General features: G+C 41.1%; 2 protein-coding genes across 8 annotated transcripts in view; one reads left to right on the plus strand and one right to left on the minus strand.

Annotated features, from left to right (window-relative positions):
- Positions 1-201: 201 nt before the first annotated feature.
- Positions 202-18878, minus strand: HESX1 (HESX homeobox 1). 2 transcript variants are annotated; one of them, XM_008146315.3, is made up of 5 exons: positions 17671-18878; positions 1841-2104; positions 1145-1344; positions 763-864; positions 202-666 (listed from the first exon to the last, which is right to left on the minus strand). In XM_008146315.3, exons 2-5 carry the CDS (start codon positions 1995-1997, stop codon positions 568-570), a joined length of 558 nt encoding a protein of 185 aa, XP_008144537.1. In that variant the 5' UTR covers positions 1998-2104; positions 17671-18878; the 3' UTR covers positions 202-567. The 2 variants fall into 2 exon arrangements, with proteins under 2 accessions (XP_008144537.1, XP_054585425.1); XM_054729450.1 differs by having other exon boundaries at positions 1841-2107.
- APPL1 (adaptor protein, phosphotyrosine interacting with PH domain and leucine zipper 1) overlaps positions 18831-24563 on the plus strand; it is a 34716-nt gene continuing 28983 nt past the window's right edge. For 4 of the 6 annotated variants that reach the window (XM_008146314.3, XM_028152783.2, XM_028152786.2 and 1 more), the window contains exon 1: positions 19127-19284. In XM_008146314.3, coding sequence (XP_008144536.1) covers positions 19231-19284 — 54 coding nt within the window. In that variant the 5' untranslated portion in view covers positions 19127-19230. Of the gene's footprint in view, positions 18910-19126; positions 19285-19339; positions 19564-24563 lie in introns of those variants that run through there. The other 2 variants (XM_054729449.1, XM_054729448.1) reach the window with 2 other exon arrangements.

Here is a 24563-nt window from a genome sequence, read left to right on the forward strand (position 1 = left end):
AATTGACAGATACAAAGCTGAAACTGGCATTCTATAAGGATTGTATTGCTATCTGGTGAAAAATTTTCACTGATTCATGCCAGAAATCAAGAGAAAATAAGATTTATGAATAAATCATATTTGGTAATCTATTAAAACATAACCACTCATCAAAATGCATTTGAAGGAAACTAATTGAAACAAGTCACACCTTTGTGCCATTCTCCAGATGATTTTACTTGAATTATTTTTGTAAATGTACAGTAATTCAGTTTGTGGAGCCACTTAATCACGAGTTTACTGATTTTAGCAAACTAATTTATTACATTAAATTTGCTCACTTAAAAAAATAGCTGGCTGTTTCTGAAAATGTTTATTAAAATATATAGAAAAAGCCTTTATTATATTTAAAAGTGCCCAAGTATAACAGGTACCATGATATAGTAACTATTTACAATATATTTTCAGAAAGTGACAAGGTTCAGATTAAATGCAGAAAATAAAACATCACATTTTAAAAACTTGGTATTTCCATTGGTTCTTCGTGTTCTGCAATTGGAAGATAATTTCACAAGTTTAGTTTTCTATCTATTCCAAGAGATTTGTGTTGAAGTTTTTCTTCACCATTAGAAACTGTGATTCTCTGTGAGACCTCCTCAGTTTGGCACGCCGATTTTGGAACCATATCTAAAATTAAGAAGAAATAAAATAGATCTCAGAAACATTATATCATTATTCTTAACTTTTCAATAATTAGGAATAACAACTAAATTTGAAAATTACCTGGATTCTGTCTTCCTCTAGATTCAATTTTCGAGCTAAGTCTTCTCTGATATCAATGCCAGGATAGCAGTTTACTCTAAAGACATTTTCCAACACTTCAATCTAAGAATAAGGAAATAGTTATTTAAAATGTTGCTTCTTGGAATGTCATTATAAAATGGACTTTAATTTGTATAGCAAAATAATTTCATTTAAATCTTGGACAATTATTTCGTATGTCTTTTTTTTTTTTAAATGACTACCCACAAATTGTTAAAAATGATACATTCTGTTGTTTCATTAATAAGACCTAAATTGAAATCCCAAAGTGAATGGGCTTTTGCTCAACAGGGTGCCAATTAAAGTCTTTGTATTATTGTTATTAGTTGAAAAAACTTCCCACCTGGTTTTGAGTAAAAGCAGTTCTTGGTCTTCTGCCTCTATACCAACTCAACTCTCTTTTCAAAGACAGTCTTTCTGAGGTTGAAAAGTAACTTTCATATTTCATAACTCTTTCTTCTGGCACTGGGTGATCCACAGTACAAGAGAATAAGAGCCCATTTGGAAGGCTTGGGACATGTAGACATAGGTTAACATCTTTCTCTAAAAACAGAAAAATAAACCCCCTCTTAGAAGTCCAATCCTACATTCCACAAAGTTCTATAAGAATTTCAGGAACTTGACTTTAATTTTTCTAGTGACATTCTTCTGCGTTTCACAGGAGACTTGACCTCTCATCAACCAAAAACCAAAAAGCAAATCAAAATGAAGATCCTGCCTCGGTGATAGAGGACCTTTAGGTCTCTGAATGCCATTTGTTTTTCGGTGAAAAAAGACTTAGAATATCTGCTGTGTCACATAAACACAGAGATCTGCAGGTGCCTGGCCTTTCCTGTGAGTGACCTCTATACCCACTGGATTCAAGGCTGATAATCTTTTTATTTCCCATAGGACTCAGCTGTAGATATTAAAAGTCCTAGATAGCTTAGTTATGTAACTGGATGAAACTGCAGTTTCTTTTTAACTCTAGGTAATATAAAATTAGAGGCCAGATTAAACTGTGCAAAAAAAATGAAAGAGTTTAAAACATTGAGCATACCTGAGGAGCTGCAGGTGTCTGCCCAAGGCCGGTGGGGTTTCATGGATGGAGCACCGTCTTTCTTCTGGTCCAGTCCTAAAATGCTCTCGATTGAAAAGGAGCAGGGCGAGGGTTTGCTTTCCCCAAGCCGAGCGCCCTCCCGAAGGCTAGGAGACATCGTCTCGTGGGCTGCACAGGTCGGCCGCTCTGGCCTCTGTGCACCTCTTGGCTGGCTCTGCCCCACACGTACAGGGCGGTGATCTTCCTGCAGGTCACGTTAGGGCTCTGCTGACAAGGGGGCTGGATTTAGAATGTCACTAATTAAAATCCCGTCTTAGAAAGTTTTAGCAAGTCAATGAACACCCGGTCAGCAGCTTGAGGAGTTAATTGTTTATTTGTTTGCAAAGTAATTAGCAACTAATGGCTACACCAGGGGGGCCACCTACAGGGACAAAATGTGTTATCTCTCCTAAGCAGAACACAGACTTAACTTTCTCAAAAGAAGTGATGCACAAACTAGCACTCCTCTTTTATTTGAAACCATTAATGCATAAAATCATGCTTTTATTCTGAAGTTTATACTTTCATGGACTCCAGTTACCTAAACATACAGGCAAGATAGGAAAGCAGTCAAGTAATAAATAATCTAATTTAAGTGAATTTCCTTCCAAAGAAATTGGAAAAAGTAATAATCTCTTAATGCTATTACGGTAATTCTGATGAAAATTCCTGTTTTTCATATGCATATGTAATAGTAAATGTTGTCAATGAAAGCACAATAGTATTTGGAGTGCAGCATACTGGAAAAGGTTGGCAATGTTATTAACACTGAGTGTAATTGTCTTCCAAGTGCCTGGATTAATTCATAAGAAACAGTTGCACCAAGTATTTTAAATAATTAATGAGAAAATTCCCTTCTTTCATCTTTTGTTTTAAATGAGAGAGATAGAAATTTATATAAAGATTCATATGTAACTATCTCCAAGCAATTTAAAAGCATGGCTTCAACCGAAAGGGAAGGATTTCTCTCACCATAGTTATTTCAAAGAAAAGAACATAGTGTACTGTATTTTTTTAAAGAAAAATTTCCCTCTGAGGGATTGGGGGGTTTCCATGAAGACAATAGGTTTGTGAAAAATAACCAAGAACAGAATGTTTTAAATTTGTAATCCTAAGAAAACTTGAGCCCTAGCTGGTTTGGCTCAGTGAATAGAGCATTGGCCTGCGGAATAAAGGGTCCCTGGTTCGATTCCAGTCAAGGGCATATGCCTGGGTTGTGGGCTCGACCCCCAGTAGGGGGCATGCAGGAGGCAGCCGATCAATGATTCTCTCTCATCATTGACATTTCTATCTCTCTCTTCCTCTCCCTTCCTCTCTGAAATCAATAAAAACATATTTTTTTTTAAAAAAGAAAACTTGAAATTAAGAGAGAAACATAGCTGCTAATTGGGAAGATTTTGAAGTGGCCGCTCCCTGCAAAAGGTACGGTACTTTCAGTTCTGTGCTCTGCTGCAGCCCTTCTCCCAGTCCCTTCCTGATGGTCAGCTTTATCATGCTTTTAAACAACTCCTGGACTTTTCCTCAGGAAAAATAGGCTGCTCGTAGAGGAAATAGCCTTTACAGGATGGAATTCAACCTCATCAGATTTTATCCCCTCATGATGTCATAAACATTACGGCTAAATTCTCCTATGCAAGCTCTAAGTGAACAAAAGATTCACATACCGAACATCAACAGGCACAGGTAGGATGGTGTGTAGATATACAAGTCATGCTGAGAACTGTCAGACAGACGTGAGCAGAGCAAGGACCATGGGCCAAGTACAGAAAGCCCAATGCCTAACAAGGGGCAAAACAAGAACCTTGCTCCAAGGTAACAGATCTTCCCCTCGCATATCATTGGTCATGAAGTTTAGACCCCCTGACCTTTTCCTCCCTAAACATAACATCTAGGCTTTAGTTGTATTTCAGCTCCAGGCCCAGAAAAGTAGCAAAACAGACAAGTGAGCCCGTGGCTGACCTCAGAACCAGCTCACTGACTGTGAAATGACCCCCTGCCTGGCATAGACCAAACAGTGGAGACCACGACCCTGAAGAGCACACCTGGAAAGCTGATGAGTATTCTATTGAGATATTCCCTGAGACCTCCCCTAAGATTTCAGAGAGAGAGAGAGAGAAAGAGAGAGAGAGAGAGAGAGAGAGAGAGAGAGAGGGAGAGAGATGCTCAGGACAAAGGCCCAGTGGGCACTCTCCTATCCCTCTCCTCTTCCCCCACAGGCACCTATCTCCTATCCTCTAAGGGAGCCCATGAGACTTGCAATCAGGGGAGCAATGGACAGCAGCAGCTCCTCCAGGCTACCCCCCTGACCCTGTCTCCAAGGCCCCCTTTTCTCTGACTTTTCAGTGAGTCCAAGCAGCCCAGGCTAAGCTTCCCTGTTCCTTCTTTTATGACTTTGCTTGTTTCACTGTCCTAAGTATATTTTTGCTGCCATCATGGACCCAAGACCATTTGGCTCAGTGCTGTGTACCACTTCCCTTTGGATATCTCCATCAACCAACACCTTTTCCTTAAATAAATTCAATTTTTCTTTATTCGCCATCTGAGAAGGCTACTTAGCCTGTCCAGCACCACTGACTTGAACCTTTCAGGAATGAATAAACTAGTAAACAATTATACCTAATGGAGGTTTTACCTATAGTAGATAGGCTGTACGAAAAAGGGGGTGAACTTAATCTGGGATGACTTGGAGGAAGAGAGACTTCATGCCCTTCCCAGATTCCTTTCTCTCCTCTAAAACATTCATTTATTCATCCATTCATTCGACAATTGGTTGAGTACCTACTCAGTACCAGAATAAATAGAATAGAATTTGTGCCCTCATGAAGCTCACCATGGTGCTGGGTGAGGTAGGGGTGGAAAGACAGGTAACGAACAATAGTAAATAAATAAATAAATTCATACATTAATTAGAAGAATGAAAAAAGGAAGCAGGTGAGCCAGGTAAGCTGGATCAACAGTGCATAAGGTGGGAAAAAGCCTCACTGAAACTGTGACCACCACAGAGTAATGCCTCAGAGGTGCAAGTTGAAAGGATGCTATAGCACATGCTGGAGTCACTCCAGTCCCCAATTTCTTCTTTATCAAGAGGACATTCCAATATTTTTATTTGTCTTGAGTTGATTTTATCTGGATTTACATGCCAGTTTATATATAGATGAGTTGATAAAAATCAAAGGTAGGAAAGAATTCCTCTGAAAATGGGGGTAAATGTTTTCTCATATATTCACTCAACAGATTTTTACAGAGCACTTAACATGTGCCAGACACAATTCTAGGTACTAGAGATCAACGTTGAACAACACAAGGTAATCAGAGAGTGATAAACTCATTAAAAGGAATAAACAAGGTGATGGTGATGAAACATAACAGGGGTGGGTGGATAGGTAGGTGGGGAGAGGGTCTTTAAGTATAATAGTTGGGCAGGCCTCCCTAAGGAGGTAACATCTTAGCCGATGCTGAGGATGAGAGAAAGTCAGCATGCCAAGATATTGAGAAAGAACATTCCAGTTTAGGAAACAGCAAGTACAAAGGTCTTGCAGCTGAAAAGCACTGGAATATTTGAGAAAGAAAAGGCAATAGCCAAAGGGAAGTGAGTGGTACCAGATGCTATTATTTGGAGAACCAGGCCGGGATAGAAAATGGATGGCTTTTATAAAAATCATGGTAATGAATTCAAGTGCAAGGGGAAGCCAGGGTAGAATTTTAAGCTGGGAATGACAGGATAATCTGAGCAGTTTTTTCCCCTCTTAATCCTAACCCGAGAATATTTTTTCCATTGATTTTTAGAGAGAGTGAAAAGGAGGAAGAGAGAAAAGGAGGAGGGAAGGGGGAGTAGGGAGAGAGAGACAGAGAAAGAGAGAGTGAGAGACATCAATGTGAGAGACATTGATTGGTTGCCTCCCACCAGGTATGTGCCCTGACTGGGAAATGAACCCTTCAATGCGATGCTCTAACCACTTAGCAACACTGACCAGGGTGTCTGAGCAGGTTTTACTCACAAAACTTCTGACATGAAATGTATATGGGTTTTCCATTCCAAATAATTCTCCCAATTCTCTGCAGACAACAACTGGGTGTCCTACAATTCAATTCAATTCTGACACTAACTACCAGGAGTTAGCACAAACCCCACAGGTTCAGTCCCACAAAACTGCATCCACTTCAGAAATCAGTCACAAACCCTAGGTGGCCACTTGTACTTCTGACCAACTGGCCACAAATCCAGGGTTTCCATGAGCCCTCCTCAGGTTCAATTATGTGCTAGAATGGCTCCCAAAACTCAGGAGGCACTTAGCTTAGTTTCCTGTTTTATTATAAAGGATAATAACGCAGAAACAGTCAAACAGAAGAGATGCATAGGACAAGGTATTGGGGGAAAGACACTCTCTGAGTCACCACCCTCCTAGCACCTCAACGTGTTCAGCAATCAGGAAGCTCTTTGAACCCAGTTGTTTTGTGGAGGTTTCATTACGTAAGCTTGATTGTTTAAATCATTGGCTATGGGTGATTGACCTCAATTTCTAGCCCCTCTCCTCTCCCCTGAGGTTAGGAAGTGGGGCTGAAAGTTCTAAACTTCTAATCAAGGTTAATAAACCTGGAGGCAGATTGATCAAGAACAAAAAAACACAAATTACCAATATTAGGAATAAAGAGGTGTATAACTACAGAGACCACAGACATTAAATAGGTAAAGGATTATGAACAACTTTATACCAATAAATTCAATAACTTGCATAAAATAAATATCTTTAAAAGCTATGATTACCAAAACTAAGGTAAGATGCAATAGAAAATATGACTAGTCAAATATCTATTAAAGAAACCAAATTGGCCCTGGCCAGTTTGGCTCACTGGTTAGAACGTAGGCCCGTGGATCAAAGGGTCGTGGGTTCAATTCCTGGTCAGGGGCACATACCTCGGTTGCAGGTTCTATCCCTGGGGTGTGTGTGGGAGGCAAGAAATCAATGAGTCTCTCTCATGTGGATGTTTCTCTCTCTCTTTCCACCCTTGCTCTCCCTCACTTCCACTCTGTCTGAAAATCAATGGAAAAAATATCCTCAGGTGAGGATTAAAAAAAAGAAAAAGAAAGAAAATTGATTATCAAATTCTTTCCCAAGTTCACTGGTGAAATTTATCAAATATTTAAACAATACCAATCTTATACAAACTCTTTCAGAAAATGGAACAGGTCCCTTCTAAATTTGTTTTATAAGGCCTGAATAACCCTGATAACAAAACAAATTATACATAAATATCCTTTAAGAACACAGACTTTTGCCCTAACTGGTGTGGCTCAGTGGATAGAGTGTCGGCCTGTGGACTGAAGGGTCCCGGGTTCGATTCCCGGTCAAGGGCATGTACCTTGGTTGCGGGCACATCCCCAGGTGGGGGTGTGCAGGAGGCAGCTGATGGATGTTTCTTTCTCATTGATGTTTCTAGCTCTCTCTCCCTCTCCCTTCCTCTCTGTAAAAAATCAATAAAATATATTTAAAAAAAAAAAAGAACACAGACTTTTTTTTATTTCCTCAAAATATTAGCAAATTGAGTGTAAAAACATACAAAGAGGATAATGCATTATGACTAAGTGGGGCTTTTCCAAGAAAGGCAAATTTAATATTTAAACATCAATCAATGTCATCCATCATATTGACAGAAAAAAAAGCAGTGATCACATTAACAGATGCAGAAAAATATTCATGACTTAAAAAAGTCTTTCAGCAAATTAGGATTAGAAGTAACTTCCTTAATTTGATAAAGGACATCTATAGAAATAATCAGGTAATATATATTTAATAGTGAAATATTGAATGCTTTCTCCCTAGGATTAGTAACAAGGCAAGGATGTTTACTTTAAGCATTTCTATTTAACACTATATTGGATCTAAGCCAGTGCAGTAAGGCAAGGAAAAGAAATAAAAGTCAAATAGATCAGAATGGAAGTAAACTGTCTCTATTCACAGATGACATGATTTTTACCAGAACAATTTTAAGAATCTATAAAATAAATTCATTAAAAAGTATAATGTCATTTATGTGATGTTCTAGAATGCACAAAACGAGTTTATATTGAAAAAATCAGAAGGTGAGGATGGACTAAATGGGAAGAATGAGAAAACTTGGGGGTAATGGTAGTATTTTATATCTTGCTCGAGTTTGGATTACAAAGATGTATACATTTGTCAATTCTCATTGATTGGTACTCTTCACTGTATGTAAAATTTTATCTATTAAAGTATAAGCAAGTATTGAACTATAGTTAATGATATGCATGCTGATGAGTTTAAGGGAGAAGTTGTTGATGTCTGCAACTTTAAAATAAAAAATAAATAAGATGGGTGGATGGATGGATAGATAAGTGATTAACATTAAACATCTATAATAATAAAAGCATACCTTCCAGACGAAGCCGGGGTTGCGAGGGCCGAGGCAGCCATGCAGCTACGAGGGCCGAGCCCCTTGCACGACTTTCATGCATCAGGCCTCTAGTTAATCTATAACTACAGACCAACAGAACTTCTAATGCAATGGAGTTTTCTAAGATAATGGAAATGTTCTATATCTGCACTTCCCAATATGGTAGCCACAAGTCACACGAGGCTAATGAGCACTTGAAATGTGGCTAGTGCAACTGAGGAACTAAACTTTAAATTTAACTTATTTAAATTTAGTTTGCCCACATGTGGCCAGCATAGACAGAGAACACTTCCATCACTGCAGAAAGTTCAGTTGGGCAATGCTGGTCTAGAAGTATAGAATAATGTTGAAAATAGTGATGATGAAAACAGACACCGCTCTTTTGTTCCTCACATGAGAACAGTGTTTCACCATTAACATAATATCTACAGTTGGTTTCTAATAAATGTTATTTATCTATCTAAATTGCTTTATAGCTTCTAAAGCATTTTAGCATAGTATATGTATTTAATCCTTTCACAAATCCTCCACTGTATGTAGCTGAGAAAACAGAAACTGAGAGTTCACTTGTAATTTACAGAAGTCACCAGCTAGCAAGTGGCAGAGTCTTGACTTGGATTTGCTGTTGGAAATTCCCTATTTTATAGACATTATCAAATCAAATAACAACCACTGTAACATCCTCACCAATGATCTCATGATATAAAGTGTACTGATCAGTTAAGAAAAAGGTTGTGAAACCTTGCAAATGATTTATCCTCAATATCTTTTAACAGTTGTTTTGATATGAGAAATACAAGTTTGTCAATTGACATTGAAGATATTTTAGGAATCATAAGTTATACAGTCTGTATTATAAACATCTACATGTACAAGATAAAAGTAAAAATTTAGAGGTTTATGTTTTATAACTTCTAAATCCACCCAGGTCTTTACCATTTATTTTCTAATTGTGTATTACAATTAAGTCCCAAATCATTAACATCAGGAAAAATGCCCAATGTCTTAGATGTTTTGGCAGAGATTTTTTTATAAATCAGCCATATAATTATTATGCTCACAATCTGTGAGCATAAGATGGAAATGCAATAAGCAAAGCTCTAATGACACTTGTAACTTATTTTTGCATAGGAATTACACTGTCCTATTTGAGACTGTCAGTATTTTTAAATGTTAAAATGTGTTTTCGAAAATAAAAGTTTATTTTTTACTGTTATACATTCAGTGTTTCCTAGAACAATGTCAAAGCAGACATTCAATAAATATCTGTTAAATGAGTGAACAAACAAATGGATGGATGGATGGGATTAGGAAGACGACATCTGCAAACTGGACAGGAAATGTAACTGCTGTGGGTTTACTATTGTTGCCATTGTTTTTTTTTTAATTTTTTATTTTTCAATTAAGTTTACATTCAATATTATTTTGTATTAATTTCAGGTTTCAGGTGTACAACATAGAGGTTAGACAATTATATACTTTACAGTGTTCCTCCTGATACTTCCAGTACCCTCCTGGCACCATACATAGTTATTACAATACTAGAGGCCTGGTGCGTGAAATTCATGCATGGGGAGGGGGGTTGTCCCTCAGCCCGGCCTGCGCCCTCTTGCAATCTGGGACCCCCCTCCAGGTAGGGTCCCTAGGCCTGGCCAGCAATCAGGGCCTATCCAGGTTTTCCTTTCCCTGGCTGCTGGCAGCTGGCCCCGCCCCTGCCACTGCTTGCCATCTGTGCGGTACTGTCCCCTGTCCCCTGCCACTGGTTGCCTCCCTTTGTGGGTGACAGGCTTGGCTGGCCTAGGCCTCCCTCTGCGAGATGATCACTGGCCGGCCCTGCACACCTGCCACAGCGTCACTGGCCAGTGGCCTGGGTCTCCCTCTTGGGGTGATCGATCATGGGGCCCCCAGATTGATCTCCCCGCAGAGGGAGGCCCTCCCACAGAGGGAGGCCTCACCCACCCTCCCTCTTTGGGGCGATCGTGGAGCCCAGCTCCCCACCCTCAACTGATCATCCGCCAGCTGGTGGCCTGGGCCTCCCTCTGTGGGTGATCATGGGGCGATGGTGGGGCCCCCCAACCAATCACATTGCACCCACCTTGGCTGGCCTGGCGCCAGTGCGTGTCTTAGCATGGTTGTCTGGAAGGAAAATGCAGGCCCTGCTGGCTGTGGGAGCGCACTGACCACCAGGGGGCAGCTCCTGAGTTGAGTGTCTGCCCCCTGGTGGTTAGTGTGCATCATAGAGACTGGTGGTTCCGGTCATTCTGGTCACTTAGGCTTTTATATATATATATGTATATATTATTGACTATATTCCCTTTGTTGTACTTTATATCACTGTGATTATTTTGTAACTACCAATTTGTTCTTCTTAATCTCTTCACTTTTTCACCCATTCTTCCAATCTCCCTCCCCTCTAGCTCTTAGTGTGTGAAGGTACTCCTAGTTTTCTGTGAACCAGTTATATATCAATCCAGGGTAATCCACAAATTAGAAAACATTATGGCAATCTGTAATGAAAATTTAATAAAAGTGAGATGCAGATTCACTTTAAAAATATGAGCTTGAAATTTAAAAATCTCGAGTCCTGTTAAACAATTCACATTTGTGGGACTCTGTTGTTACATTGTTGTTCCTTGTGACACAAGGGATCTTTCCCAGTGATTACAAGGTTTGGGAGAGTTCGGGCTGTTTCATACACTCTTCTATCTTTCCCAGCACCTCTCACAGTGCCTGTCACATAGGAGATATTAAATAAAGGTTCACTTTATTTGTAACATTTAAAAACCTTTCAGGCTTTATTCACAAATCTCAAGAGCACAGTTTTATATTTTTATATTTTCAAATCAGTTAAAATGGTCTTCAGTAAAATATGGTGTTTTGCACATAGCAAGCCCTTGATTTTAAAAATTGATATGAAGTAATTTGAGGCTTCCTGTCAAGATGGCGGTGTTGGTAAACATGGTACTCGCATCTTCCCACAACCACATCAAAATTACAACTAAACTACAGAACCACCATCATTCAGAACTGCCTGAAATCAGGCTGAATGGAAGTCCTACAACTACAGAATTATAGAAGAAGCCACATTGAAACTGGTAGAAGGGGTAGAGGGATAGAATGTGCTAGTCTGACATCTACGTGTGGCATATTTTTAATTGGGAGGGATGTTTTGGCTGCGGAGGTCTCCGTGAGGATCAAGGCATCCCAGTCCCACACCAGGTATCTGAGGCCAGGGCTGCAGTGCCAGGAAGAGTAGTCCCATAACTTCAGGCTGTAAAAACCAGTGGGGATTGTGGCTGAATGACACAGAGGCTACTGGAGTCCCAGGCAGTTCCTCTTAAAGGGATGGTGCACAAACTTACTCAGACTCATTCCCTCTGAACTCCAGCACTTGGGCAGGAGCTTGAAAAGATCCAGGGACACATGGGGAGGAACTAAACTGTCTGGCATCAAGGCAAGAATTGGGGGAAAGTTTTGTCCCAGACAAAAGTGCTGGCAGAGGTTATTGTTGCTTTGCTGAGACCTCCCAGATCCAGTACTGACAGGCATTTGCCATATCTGAGTCTCCATTAACCTGGCCCAGACTATTCGCCAGGCCCTGATAATTCCCTGAGACACTGCTCCACCCAAAGCTGTATGCAGTGGCTTTTCCATATGAATAGCCTGTCCTAGCTCAGGTTTCAGACTTTCCCAAAATCTCTCAAACAAGCAGCAGCTGGCATCAGTGTGCCCCATACCTCATGATAAGTGGCCCCAGGCCCGGCACTAGTAGTAACCTGCCTTGGTTCACAGCTTGGTCTCTCCTGGGCACCTCCAAGGCCAATAGAAGTAGCAGCCATCTGCAGATCACTCTATATCTCATGCTGGGTGGCCCCGGGCAGTAGCTGACTTTGCACCTCCAGGGAGTCCCCAGAGCCAGTGCATCCAGTGTTCATCTTCAGACCAAGCCAGATTACAACCCTACCACATCCATTAGCAACACACTCAAGGGGTAGATTTGGAGAGCACCAAAGCCCCACTGAAGCAAGTCTTGTACAGCATCTCCTGTACAGCAGCTCTTCTGCGGTAGTTGCAACTGGTCCTCATAGCCAATTGGCCTGGGACTCAATCCCTCCCAGTGATGCCAACAGCAATGAAGGCTCAACTACACCAGGATAGTGCACACAGCCCACACAGGAGTGCACCTAGAGTGCCTATCTCAGTGACTGGTGAGGCTGAGCCACTGGGCCTGAAGGACACCTACCACACAAGGCCACTCTACCAATTCCAGGAGACATAGCAGCTCTACCTAATACATAGAAAAAAAAACACAGGGAAGCAGCAAAAATGCGGAGACAAAGAAACATATTGCAAATGAAAGAACAGAAGAAATCTCCAGAAAAAGAACTAAATGAAATGGAAGTAAGCAAACAGACACAGAGTTCAAAACAATGGTTATAAGGATGCTCAAGGAACATAAATGAAAACTTCAAGGAACTTAGTGAGAAGATCAGTGACATAAAAAAGGACCAGTCAGCCTGGCCAGTGCAGCTCAGTGGTTGAGTGACAACCTATGAACCTACAGATCACTAATTTGATTCCCAGTCAGGGCACCTGCCAGAGTTGCAGGCTCAATCCCCAGTAGGGGGTGTGCAGGAGGCAGCCAATCAATGTCTCTCTCTAATCGATATTTCCACCTCTCTATCCCTCTCCCTTCCTCTGTCTCTAAAAAAAAAAACACACACACAAAAAAAATCAACACATATTAAAAAAATTATTCAATATCACAATAATAGAGTTAAATATGACAGTCTCCTTCAATTCTACCCATTTTTACTCCGAACCCACTGATTACTACTACTAACAGTTTAGTGCCTTTCCTTCCTGTCTTTTTTAAATGCCTTCACATAAATAGGTGGACACACACAGACACGTTTTTATCCACATGGAGTCAGACGTGTATTTTTCTGCTAGTGGTTCACTGCCCCCTACCCCCATCTTCGCCCTATGACACACTATGTCAGTACGTATAGCTCTATCTCATTTTCTACAGTTGCTTGGTGCTAGATATCAAATGGATGAATCATAATTTATTGAACAACACTCCTGGGCACTTAGGGTTGTCTCCATTTTAAAAAAAATCTAATCATTTTAGATGAAATGGGAGAGCCTGATTGGCATTTATAACATTGTTTCTAGGGAATAAATGTTATGGTTCTTATCAACTTAAAAACAAACTTTTGAGTCATAACAAACATTTGCTAAACTCCAACATATATCAGGGGTGCACTAGGGACCCAGGAGATGAGATGATTTCTACCCTCAAGAAACTCCTGATCAAGAAGATAGTAATTAATATTAATTTTGTGAGGTATGATTATGATTATATTAAAAATGCTCATAAACTATAGACAAGTTTAGTATAGACGATGTTAATTTTCCCATAATTTATATCACTAATTAATTCAGCTTCCTCAACATTTTTTCAAATCTTACTTCTATTAAAGGTATTTTTATCCAAAACCAGGTAAAAGTCAAAGTCCTCACAATAGGTCACAAGGTTTTACACAACGTGGCCTCCTCTTCCTCCCTCTTCCGAGTCAGACTTCTCCTGGCTCATTCCTCCCCTGTCACCTTGGTCTCTATGCAATTCTTGAAAACAGGCCAGACAACTCCAGCCTTAAGTCTTAGGGCCTCAGCCCTGGTGAGCCTATTTAAAATTGCAACTGCCTCATCTCATTTTCCCTGCTCTATTTTCTATAGCGTGCACCACTTTCTAAAATACTATACTTCTAAAGACTTACTATGCTTATTTTTTATCATTTTTCTTTCTTCTCACCATCCTCACAAGGGCAGATTTTTAATATTTTGTTCATTACACAGTAAATAGTTGTGGAATAAAGACAACCATTTCCTGAGGTAGTACTTTGAATCTCAAAACTAAATTTATAGCACCACCTAGTGCTTTTGGAAGGATGTGCTGATTAACGCTGATACTTATTTGCACTAGCCATGGTTTACTCAAATTCTCACTATTGTTTTTTTGTTGTTGTTTTACTGCCCTCTGTGGTTCTGTAAAAATTAAAATGTTTCCAATGATTAAACAGTGTGGAACACACTGACTTCTCTAAGGGCCACCTCTTTTCTAACCTGCCCCAGAATTCTAGTGGGGGTAGGAGTATCATTAAGTCTTATGTCTTTTAAACTTAGGGCATCTACTCCTCCCCATTGCCAAAACCCCAGAACAGGATAATAGTCTTTGTTGTTTTGGTACCTACAATTGTTTTCCAGAATATCAAAATACATATTTATTAATTTTTAAATTTTTGTTTTGGCTATAAAACCCCCTAAGTCAAAGTGATAAAACACTAGGAAAGATAATGGTAATGTTTAAAATAGTTTCAGGATTCTATAAAAGAATGAGCACAATCTTCTAACATAGGAAATATTGGTTTCTTTAGATATGAAAAAAGGGAAAAATTAAGAAAACGAAGCTGCCTTAAAAGCATTAAAATATTTAAGATTAAAAAATGAAATTAAGCTAATTTTTATTGAATGCTTATTGTACTTAGCACTATTTTGAAAACTCATTAATCATCTTCACAACCTTATAATGTAGGTTCTCTATATTAGGTCCCATTTTTCAGATGACGGAATGGAGACACAAAGTCACAAAACTAGTAAAGAGTACAGCCAGGAATCAAAGACGGCCAGGCTGGTCTAGGCTTTTATCCATCTCCCCACAGAACTGAGAAGGACTCTGCTTTGATTCAAAGTTCTTGGCCTGGCCAAATAAATAAATTTAGTAATGTCCTCTTCTTCCAAAATGGAATCAAACAGAAGCATATACAGTTATTCTAGGAATAAAGTTTTATTCTTTGTACAGCCAAGAATGCAGAAGCTACAGAATTTAAGGATGCTTGGCAAAGAGCAAAGGCAATATCAACATCAAGGTCAAAGGTGGAGGATGGTTTGCAGTGGCACAGTGAAGAATCTGTTGGTTCTTGCTGCTCATCCACCTCTTTTTGAAATCCACTCCTCAGGACTTTTGCGTCTACCCTCAGATTGCCCAAAGCTTTCCCCTATTTGACCACTGGTTCTAATGTTTTAAGGTGAATAGAAATGACTCAATTTCCCAAATTACCAATTAACATGCTCATTTCTTGGTTCATTTTAGCTGTATGTTAAGAAAACAACTGAGCCCCAGCCAGGTATCTCTGTTAGTTAGAGCACTGTCCTAATATGCCAAGATTGTGGGTTCGATCCCTAGGCAGGGAACATACAATAATCAACCAACAAATGCATGAATAAGTGAAACTGCAAATCAATGTTTTTTTCTCTCTCTCTGTCTTTCTTCCTCTCCCGTTCCTCTTTCTCTAAAATCAATTTAAAAATCCCACTTCTAGGAATATATCCTAAGAAACCCGAAGTACCAATCAGAAAGAATATATGCACCCCTATGTTCATAGCAGCACAATTTACAATAGCTAAGATCTGGAAACAGCCCAAGTGCCCGTCAGGAGATGAGGGGATAAAAAAAGCTGTGTACATTTATACCATGGAATACTATGCAGCAGTAAAAAGAGAATATCTTACCCTTTGAGACAGCATGGAGGGACCTGGAGAGGATCATGCTAAGTAAAATAAATCAGTCAGAGAAAGACAAGTATCACATGATTGCACTCATATATGTAATCTAAGTAACAAAATAAACTGATGAACGGAGCAGATCCAGAGACCTGGAAGCATGGAATAGAGTGCGGAATCTAATAGGGAAGGGAGGGGAGAGGGGAGAGAGGGCAGGTAATCAACCAAAGACTTGTATGCATATATGCATGACCCATGGACACAGGCAATAGGGTGCTGAAGGCCTGGGGCCGAGGGGAGGGGGCTGGCCGGCTGGAGGAGTCAATGGGGGAAAAAAGGGAACATATGTAATACTTTCAACTATAAAGAATTATAAAAAAAAGTTTAAGAAAACAATTACCTGTTAAAGTGAGTCCATTAACAAGTGATTTACTAGGTAACATCCAGAATTATTTGCATTATACATTATACTTTTAAAAAGAGTATGAATTCCTCAGAATTTCAGATTTATTGGGTCTTTCAGGGGATATGTGTGAAGACAAGGCTTCCCCTACTCTCCGAGTGATTCTGAAAATGGTGCCCCTGTCCCTATTCTCAGATGGAATCTAGGACCCTTTTCTTAAATGTTTACTTGACTCTTTAAATTTTCTGAAATACAAGGCTACTCTGGAACGGAAAATGGTTATTCTCCATTTTGGATGGAGTTTTTCAATATGTGCTTTGAGGATCATTTGCTTTGACTCACGTGGGTTAACTCCCACCCCGTTTCTGACCTCTGGCATCAGAATCTTCCAGCTGTGCTAAGAAATATGTATTCTAACAACCTTCCCCAGATGACTTGTATGACCTAGGGGGATAATTTTGAAAAGTAAAGTATCAGAATCATTTGTGTTGTTAGATTCTTTCCTATTACAGACCACAGACCAGAACTTGAAGGAGTATCATGTAAACACCTAATTATAAGATCAAATATAATTTTAAGAGACTAATAATTAACAAATCTATTTACAGGATTGTATGTCTTTTTATTGTAAATTACATGTATGAAACGTCTCAAAGAATTGTGTGGTGAATGTTGTTTAATCCTGCCTTGCCTTCCATAAAATTAACCAGCTGGCCAAAGTTTTTACTATGCTCCCCACATGTGAGTCTCCAGTAACCCCTGAGGCATTCTCTCTGAACAAGCCTCATTTCCTGTGTAAAGGGAACTGAGTTTGGTCAACCATACAGAATCTAGTTGATTAAACTTAAATTGGTTGTCAGAGGAGGCTGTAATTCTGCAGTTGTGGAGATGTTTTAAAATAGAAAATACAATAATCTTTTTGGATGAGCAGAGTAGTAGCCTAAAGATATAGGATCCAAACAGAAGGCCTGTTAAGATTCTTTTTAGTTTTATGATTTGACTAAACTGCCTCTTCATTCAATTGAATGTCAACTTGTTTTTTGTTTTTGTTTTTTTTTTAATCAGCAGAGCCCAGTAAGAATTCCTTGTCCCTCTTTGATAATATCGTAGCCTCTTGAGAATCCATTACAAAAATACAGTTTAGGTGCATATAACACACAAAGGAGGAAACCATTTAACTTGATGAGAATATCCCACCCAGATCCTTCAGATACCTAATAGAATTTTTCTCTGAAATTACTGGGTTTGGCCAACTGGCCAAATCTCTTCAATTAACACCCTAGAATTACTCTTCTTTCTTACACTTCGTTTTCACTTGTCACTTACTCTTGATTCTTGTCAATTGCCACTACCTTTCTTTTCCTTCACTTATAATCGAAATCACAGTTGCACCAAGAAGGTCCCTTACCTTGCAAGTCTTCCTCCGGTCGAGCCAGGTTGCATGCCGCTGTGCTGCCAGAGTGGAAAGAAATCAGGGAGGACAGACGGGTTGCTGAGACCTGGAGATGCTGTGGGTACATCTAAGCAGCTGGGAACCAGCAACGCTGGGTAAGAACGGACTCCGAACACCTTTCAAAAACTAAAGATCTCTGCGAGAGGGTGACTAGTTGATAAAAAAAAAAAACAATCTAAGGGGAGAGCTTTTAGTTCAAGTTTATAACATGAAGGACACTTCCGTGAAACTACTGCAAGTCTACCTGGGAAAACATTTAAAGCCTGATTTTATCCTTAAGAGATCGTGGGAAAACCTAGCATCAGTTGAAAAGTAACTTCCACTCCTGTCGCTGTATCTGGATTTGTTCCAATGTGTCAGCGGAACCAGGCAACGGATAACCTTTATGCTCAGCATTTCTTGAATGAAAATGGGGTGGACCGGTGGGGTGCATGGCTAGATGTTTAGGGGACACTGTGATTTGCCATTTCACCTGCGAGGGAGGAAAGCTCCTAACGCTACAGCGAACTAAACAAGGCGGCGGGAGGCCGATGGGGCGGCGGGGAGGTGGATAGGAGGCAGGCGTTCGAGTCCGGATCACGTCCTGGGAGCAGCGCTGCGCTCTTGTCCACTTACAACCAGGCCCAAGAAGCTCCTCAAAGCTCCTTCCAAAGCGTTCACCAAACGGAAGTGCTGATCAGTCACCAACATAATGGACTAGGGTATTCTGATTTGTAAAAGGTGTTTTCTTTGTGACTTTAAAGAAATATGGACGTCTAAATTGTGGCCTGTCAGTCCTTCAAGACCAGGTTAAGAATTGATGATTTGGCGACAAAGGCACACGTTTTAAGCTGAATGAACTGATATCCAAATGTCCAGAAAAATAATGGAGAACCTACTGTCCACGAATTAGCCGGGAAAGCCCGGTTAGTGACACGACTTCGGACCCCACAGACCTCCGGTGGCGAGCCCGGTGGTGCTGGAGCGGGGAGACGGGACGCTTCGGGGAGGGCTGGGAAGGTTCAGTTTGAGCAACTAAAGGGAAGGCAGCAGCCGCAGGGCCTCTGGCACGGTCTCTGACGAAAAACGGTGAGGGAGGACTAAAGCCGCCCCAAACTCCCCAGGGTGGTCCTCACTCGAGCCTCTGGTTCCCGAGACGCGCGCGGAGACGGGGGACGGCGCCCTACGAGTTACATCCGAGCGCGAGCGCGCACGGTAGGTGTCCGCGGAAGCTGGGCGCGCCGCCGGCGGGGCCCGCTCTCGCCGCCGAGCTCGGGGAGGCAGGGAAACCTCCCGGCCAGCCCGCCGCGCTGACAGGCGTCGCCGTGAGCCAATGAGCGCGCCGGGAGGCGGGGCATGGATACCGAAGGGGCGGGATTTCCCGCCTGACCGCCTGGCTCCTGGCGAGGGCGGCGCGGGAGGGCCGGCTGCAAAGACTGCGAGAGAGGGTGGGTCGGGGTCAGCTGCTGTGGGTGGGTCGGCGTGGGAACTGTGGGCGGCCGCCGCGTCACCTGCCGTTGCCCTCCCTCCGCCACGATGCCGGGGATCGACAAGCTGCCGATCGAGGAGACTCTGGAGGACAGCCCGCAGGTGAGGCGCGGGCGGCGGCGGGAGGCGAGGGAAGGAGCCGCGTGGGCCGATCCCGAGCCTGACGTCGCTGCGGCCGCAGGTGCCCGCCCCGGTCCAGGTGGGCGCCGCCGCCCCGTGCCCCCGCCCTTGGCGTGCCGCGCCCAAAGCCATCAAGGCCGGGCCGCCCGCCCGCAGCCCGCGTGGGCCTGCGCCGCTAGGCCGAGAGTCGCGCGCGGGGTCTGGCACCTCTGCGGCCCGGCCGTCACGTACGTTCGCAGGGCTTCGTTCTATTGACGAAAGGTGCGTTTTTATCGCCGTGATGGGCGGTGGTAAATCCTGATCCTGGGATTTTCTCCCCGAAAACCTCTTCCGAGAAAATCCCCGGGAAAGAACCCGGTAGACTCATTAGGTGATTTCTGAGCAAGCTGGGGAAAGAGAGCAGTGGTTTTTCCCCGGGAGATGCTGAAAGGCTGAGCATTTGCCCGTGTAGAGGAGCCCGACTTGGTCCTGGAGCCTCCCCGCCTGGTGTGCCCAGTGTCGTGGCCGCGACCGTGGCCGCTGTCACTCGAGCTGTGCACGGGCGTGTGATGGACCACGACTCCTGCGCCGCTCCTAGCAGACTTGGCCCTGAAAAACTCATCAAAATAAAGCCCGGTGTTGTGTGTTTTGCGCGTTGGGAATGCTGTTGCGAGTGCTTTAGCTGAAGACAATCTAGGAAAACAACCATTTGTTATGTTTTTAGCACTGAAGAATGAAATCAGCTATGTTAAAAACACGTTGGTGGGGGCTGTAACTTGCATAGAGAAATTTCATCCTTAAGCCTTACACAATAATTTAAGCTATTTAAGACCACGTTGATGGTTGGTTACCACTTAGAATGAAGACAATGTTCTTGAAATGTTCATTTGAACTACAGTTCCATGTATTTCATGTGTCTTGGCAGTTTAATATGCCCCTTGCCTGGGCGGCACGTCTGCCGTGCATTATTTTAAAATGAAAATATTTATTTATTTATTTATTTGAGAGAGAGAGAGGGAGGGAGGGAGGAAGGGGGAGAGAGAAATGTGGATTTGTTGTTCCACTTATCCATGCACTCATTGGTTGATTCTTGTATGTGCCCTGACTGGGGATGGAACCCGAAACTTTGGGCGTGTCAGGAGGACACTCCAACCAACTGAGCTACCCGGCTTGTGCCAACTTTAATTGCCAAGTTGAAATTGGGCTCTGATTGTGGAATTGATTTTGATTTTTCATGCTGAAAGTTATCTTCACTGGCCAGTTGCCTGCTGGTAATGTACTCTTATCAGCCAATACTGACACAAAGAGAAACCCACATCTTGGCTAGACTGCTAGAATAGCCAGTTCAAATTACTTCTGTAGTGTAAAGTTATAATCTATATCTGTTTCATACCCTTTGCAAAAATTATGTGAGGTGTACTGGTTAGGTGCACTTTGTCCTTTTGCTTTTTTATTATCTAAGACTCAACAGGTTGCCGTACCCTTCTTTTACCTGGCCTGGCTTGTACAGCCCATAAAGACATATACACAGCTCAAAATAGGCTGTACAGTGCCCTGGCCGTGACTTGTGAAGAGGATATAATCTCTTGACTTATTTCTTGAACTTTTCACACAATTAGTTTACCACTTGAGCATTAGTTTTTTTTTTCTTTTTTACAAGAATGTGCCACATTAGTGTCAGTTTTACAGTAATTTTTAATGAAATAGCCACATTGATATTTCAATTTCTAGAAGTGATCATTTTGAACTAAATAACATTTATTTGGGAAAATTAGTTGGGGACAACTGGGATTTGGAAAGGGAGGACACTTGTAAGTGACTCTTAGGGAGAACCTGTGGCAGAATGGAAAGTCCTGGATCTGGGATTAGGATATAGAGGTTTTAATCTTCACTGCCACTTAGTCCCTTCTGGTTTAGGGCAAGTTACTCAACTTCTCTGAATCACAGCTGTTTATAGATAGCTATTTTATTTTTGTACCTGGTTATAAAAATAATGTTTACTTCATAAAAATTGGAAGTACAGGAAAAAAAGCAGTAAAATGCCATGTACCCAACCGCAAACCCTGTTAATAGTTTACTTCCTTCTTTCTAATTTTTTCTCTCATACATTTTAATGTAATTGAGATTATGTTGTGTATACAATTTTTATTTGGTTTTAATTTAACATAGTTTAAGCATCTTCACATATTATTACATTCTGAATAAAGGAACTTAAAGGCTGCACGTTTCCTTAGCTGACTTAATAGTTGTCTTACTGGACTTTTAGACTTTTCCCCCCAAATTTTGCTTTTATATATTGGGCTGAGATTCATGCTTGGGCATAAATTTTTGCTCTCATTTGGGTTACTTATTTAGGATGGAGTCCAAGTAGTGAAGTAACAAAGATTATGGAAACTTTTAAAGCTCCTGATATGATAAGTTAGACCATTTGACCCTAATCATTTTTAAAATTTTAAAAAAATTGAGGCTTTTTTCTTTTGCATAATATGATACTCCTAGATTATAGTTGCACAGTGGTCGGCAAACTCATTAGTCAGCAGAGCCAAATATCAACAGTACAACGATTGAAATTTCTTTTGAGAGCCAAATTTTTTAAACTTAAACTTCCTCTAACGCCACTTCTTCAAAATAGACTCGCCCAGGCCGTGGTATTTTGTGAAAGAGCCACACTCAAGGGGCCAAAGAGCCGCATGTGGCTCGCCAGCTGCAGTTTGCCGACCACTGTTATAGCACATACTTATTTTCACATTTTCACATCTCTGTTAGCAAGATGCCTCTTACAGCTGATGATGTTTTACTTCTAATTGCCTGCAAATGTACACACCTGTCTTTCTCCTAGTGGCATGACCGACCAACTGCAACCTCTAAATATTAATAAACCAACAAATCAGTTTAATGACTTGAAGCATTACCATTCGTGTTTGTTGTTTGAATATATTCCTTTGATACCTGATGAGATGAAGCAAGTGCCACCATTAAAACCTGCTATATGGGCCCTGGCGGGTGTGGCTCAGTTGGAGTGTCGTCCCTTGCACCAAAAGGTGGTGGGCTCACTTCTGGTCTGGGTGCATACCCAGGTTGAGGTTTCCATCCCAGGTTGAGGGAGGCAACTGATCATGATGTTTTTCTCTCTCCCTCTCCCTCTCTCACTAAATTCAATAAAAAAAGAAAAAAACTTGCTGAATGGTATCTGATGAAATGGTTTGTAAGAAAATATGTATTGGGGACAAAAGTGGAGCGTGTTTAAGAAATATTTGTACAGAATAATAGTGGATGAGAAAACATGGATATTGATAACTGTGTCAAAAAGTGACTTACAAGAGTTAAACTCTGTGAAGAAATTTTAGGGTTACTAGTATATTAAATTTATGCTGCTGTGTTTGTTTTCCTTTTTATGTTTATAGGGGCATTATATGTAAAATTCTATCTAAAGGTGTGTTTTCATAAAATTTAAATTAAAAATTTCAAGACATTAAAAAACCTTAAATTATAACTTAATTGCCAGCATTGTTTTGTTTGTTTTAGTAGTATATAAAAATGGTGCAGCTCACAGTGGATGCCATCAGAGACTCAGTGAAATGGTATTGTATTTTTATAAGTTGTTAATTTTAAACAATCATACAGTGTTAAACTTGATATTTTAGTTTTAATTAGGGTACCTATTTCAACCCTCTTTGGGCTAAGATGATCTTTTTCTTTTTTTTGAATCCTCACCTAAAGGCATTTTTTTTCATTATTATTGATTTTAGAGAGAGAGAAACCAATTCGAGAGAGAAACATCAATGGGTTGCCTCCCATATGCACCCCAGCCTGGGATCGAACTGCAACCTGGGTATGTGCTCTAACTGGGAATCGAACCCGAAACCTTTTGGTGTATGGGACTGTGCTCCAACCAACTTAGCCACTTGGCCAGGGCAAGAGGACCCTTTTTTAAAAAAATGCTTTTATTTTTTAGATTTAGATTTAGAGTTGATTTTTTTTTAAGGGCAAGATGATTTTTTTAAGTGAGAAAGTTCACTATGATTGAGATTTAATTAAAAAAAATTTTTAAGCCCTAACTGGTTTGGCTCAGTGGATAGAGCGTCAGCCTGTGGACTGAAAGGTCCCAGGTTCGAATCCGGTCAAGGGCATGTACCTTGGTTGCGGGCACATCCCCAGTAGGAGGTGTGCAGGAGGCAGGCAGCTGATTGATGTTTCTCTCTCATCAGTGTTTCTAACTCTCTATCCTTCTCTCTTCCTCTCTGTAAAAAACAATAAAATATATTTAAAAAATTAAAAAATATTTTTATTGACTTCAGAAAGAGAGAGGGAGAGAGATAAAAACATCAGTGATGATAGATAATCATTGATTGGCCACCTCCTGCATGCCCCCCCGCTGGGTATCGAACCCACAACCAGGTATGTCCCCTTAACCAGAATCGAACCCGGGACCCTTCAGTCTGCAGGCCGACGCTCTATCCACTGAGCCAAACCAGCTAGGGCCAAGCTGATCTTTTAAATTTAGTTCCACTACAGGTTTTTACATAAATGTATTCCTTGAATTAGGATGATAATTTTTGGAGGAAAAAACAACTAAGTGACAGATTTTTCTTAAAAATGGCATAGCCAAGGCCTGGCTCAGATGTTGAGTGTTGACCTGTGAACCAGGAGGTTCAGTTTCAGGTCTGGGCACATGCCTGGGGTTGCGGGCTTGATCCCCCAGTAGGGGATCTGCAAGAGGTAGCCAATCAATGATTCTCTCTCATTGTTGATGTTTCTCTTTCTCTCCCTTCCTCTCTGAAATCAATAAAAATATATATTTTTAAAAAATGGCATAGCCAAACATGATTTTTTGATGCTTTTCTTTTTACATTTAAAAAAAAATTTATTGTGTTTTTTACAGAGTGGAAGAGAGAGTGATAGTTAGAAACATCAATGTGATAGAAACATTGATCTGCTGCCTCTTCCACACCCCTACTGGGAATGTGCCTGCACCAAGGTACATGCCCTTGATTGGAATCTGGGACCCTGGGACCCTTCGACCCTTCAGTCTGCAGGCCGATGCTCTATCCACTGAGCCAAACCCGTTAGGGCTCTTTTTACATCTTAAAATAGCACTTTGAGAGGTAGGAGTTGAGGTACTAGAGCTAAAAAATAAAAAAAATTCTGTCAGATCTAAATCTCTGGGGCATGGGAAGTAGAGGACTGAGAATGTGGACTTTGTATATTGGCATAATGATTTTGTGCTTTTTCCCAAAAACTATTCACTTAGCTTTCTCTTCTGAAAAGAGGAAGCTAAGACT

The sequence above is a fragment of the Eptesicus fuscus genome, chromosome 18 (assembly GCF_027574615.1).
Source record: "Eptesicus fuscus isolate TK198812 chromosome 18, DD_ASM_mEF_20220401, whole genome shotgun sequence".
NCBI classification, from domain to species: domain Eukaryota; kingdom Metazoa; phylum Chordata; class Mammalia; order Chiroptera; family Vespertilionidae; genus Eptesicus; species Eptesicus fuscus.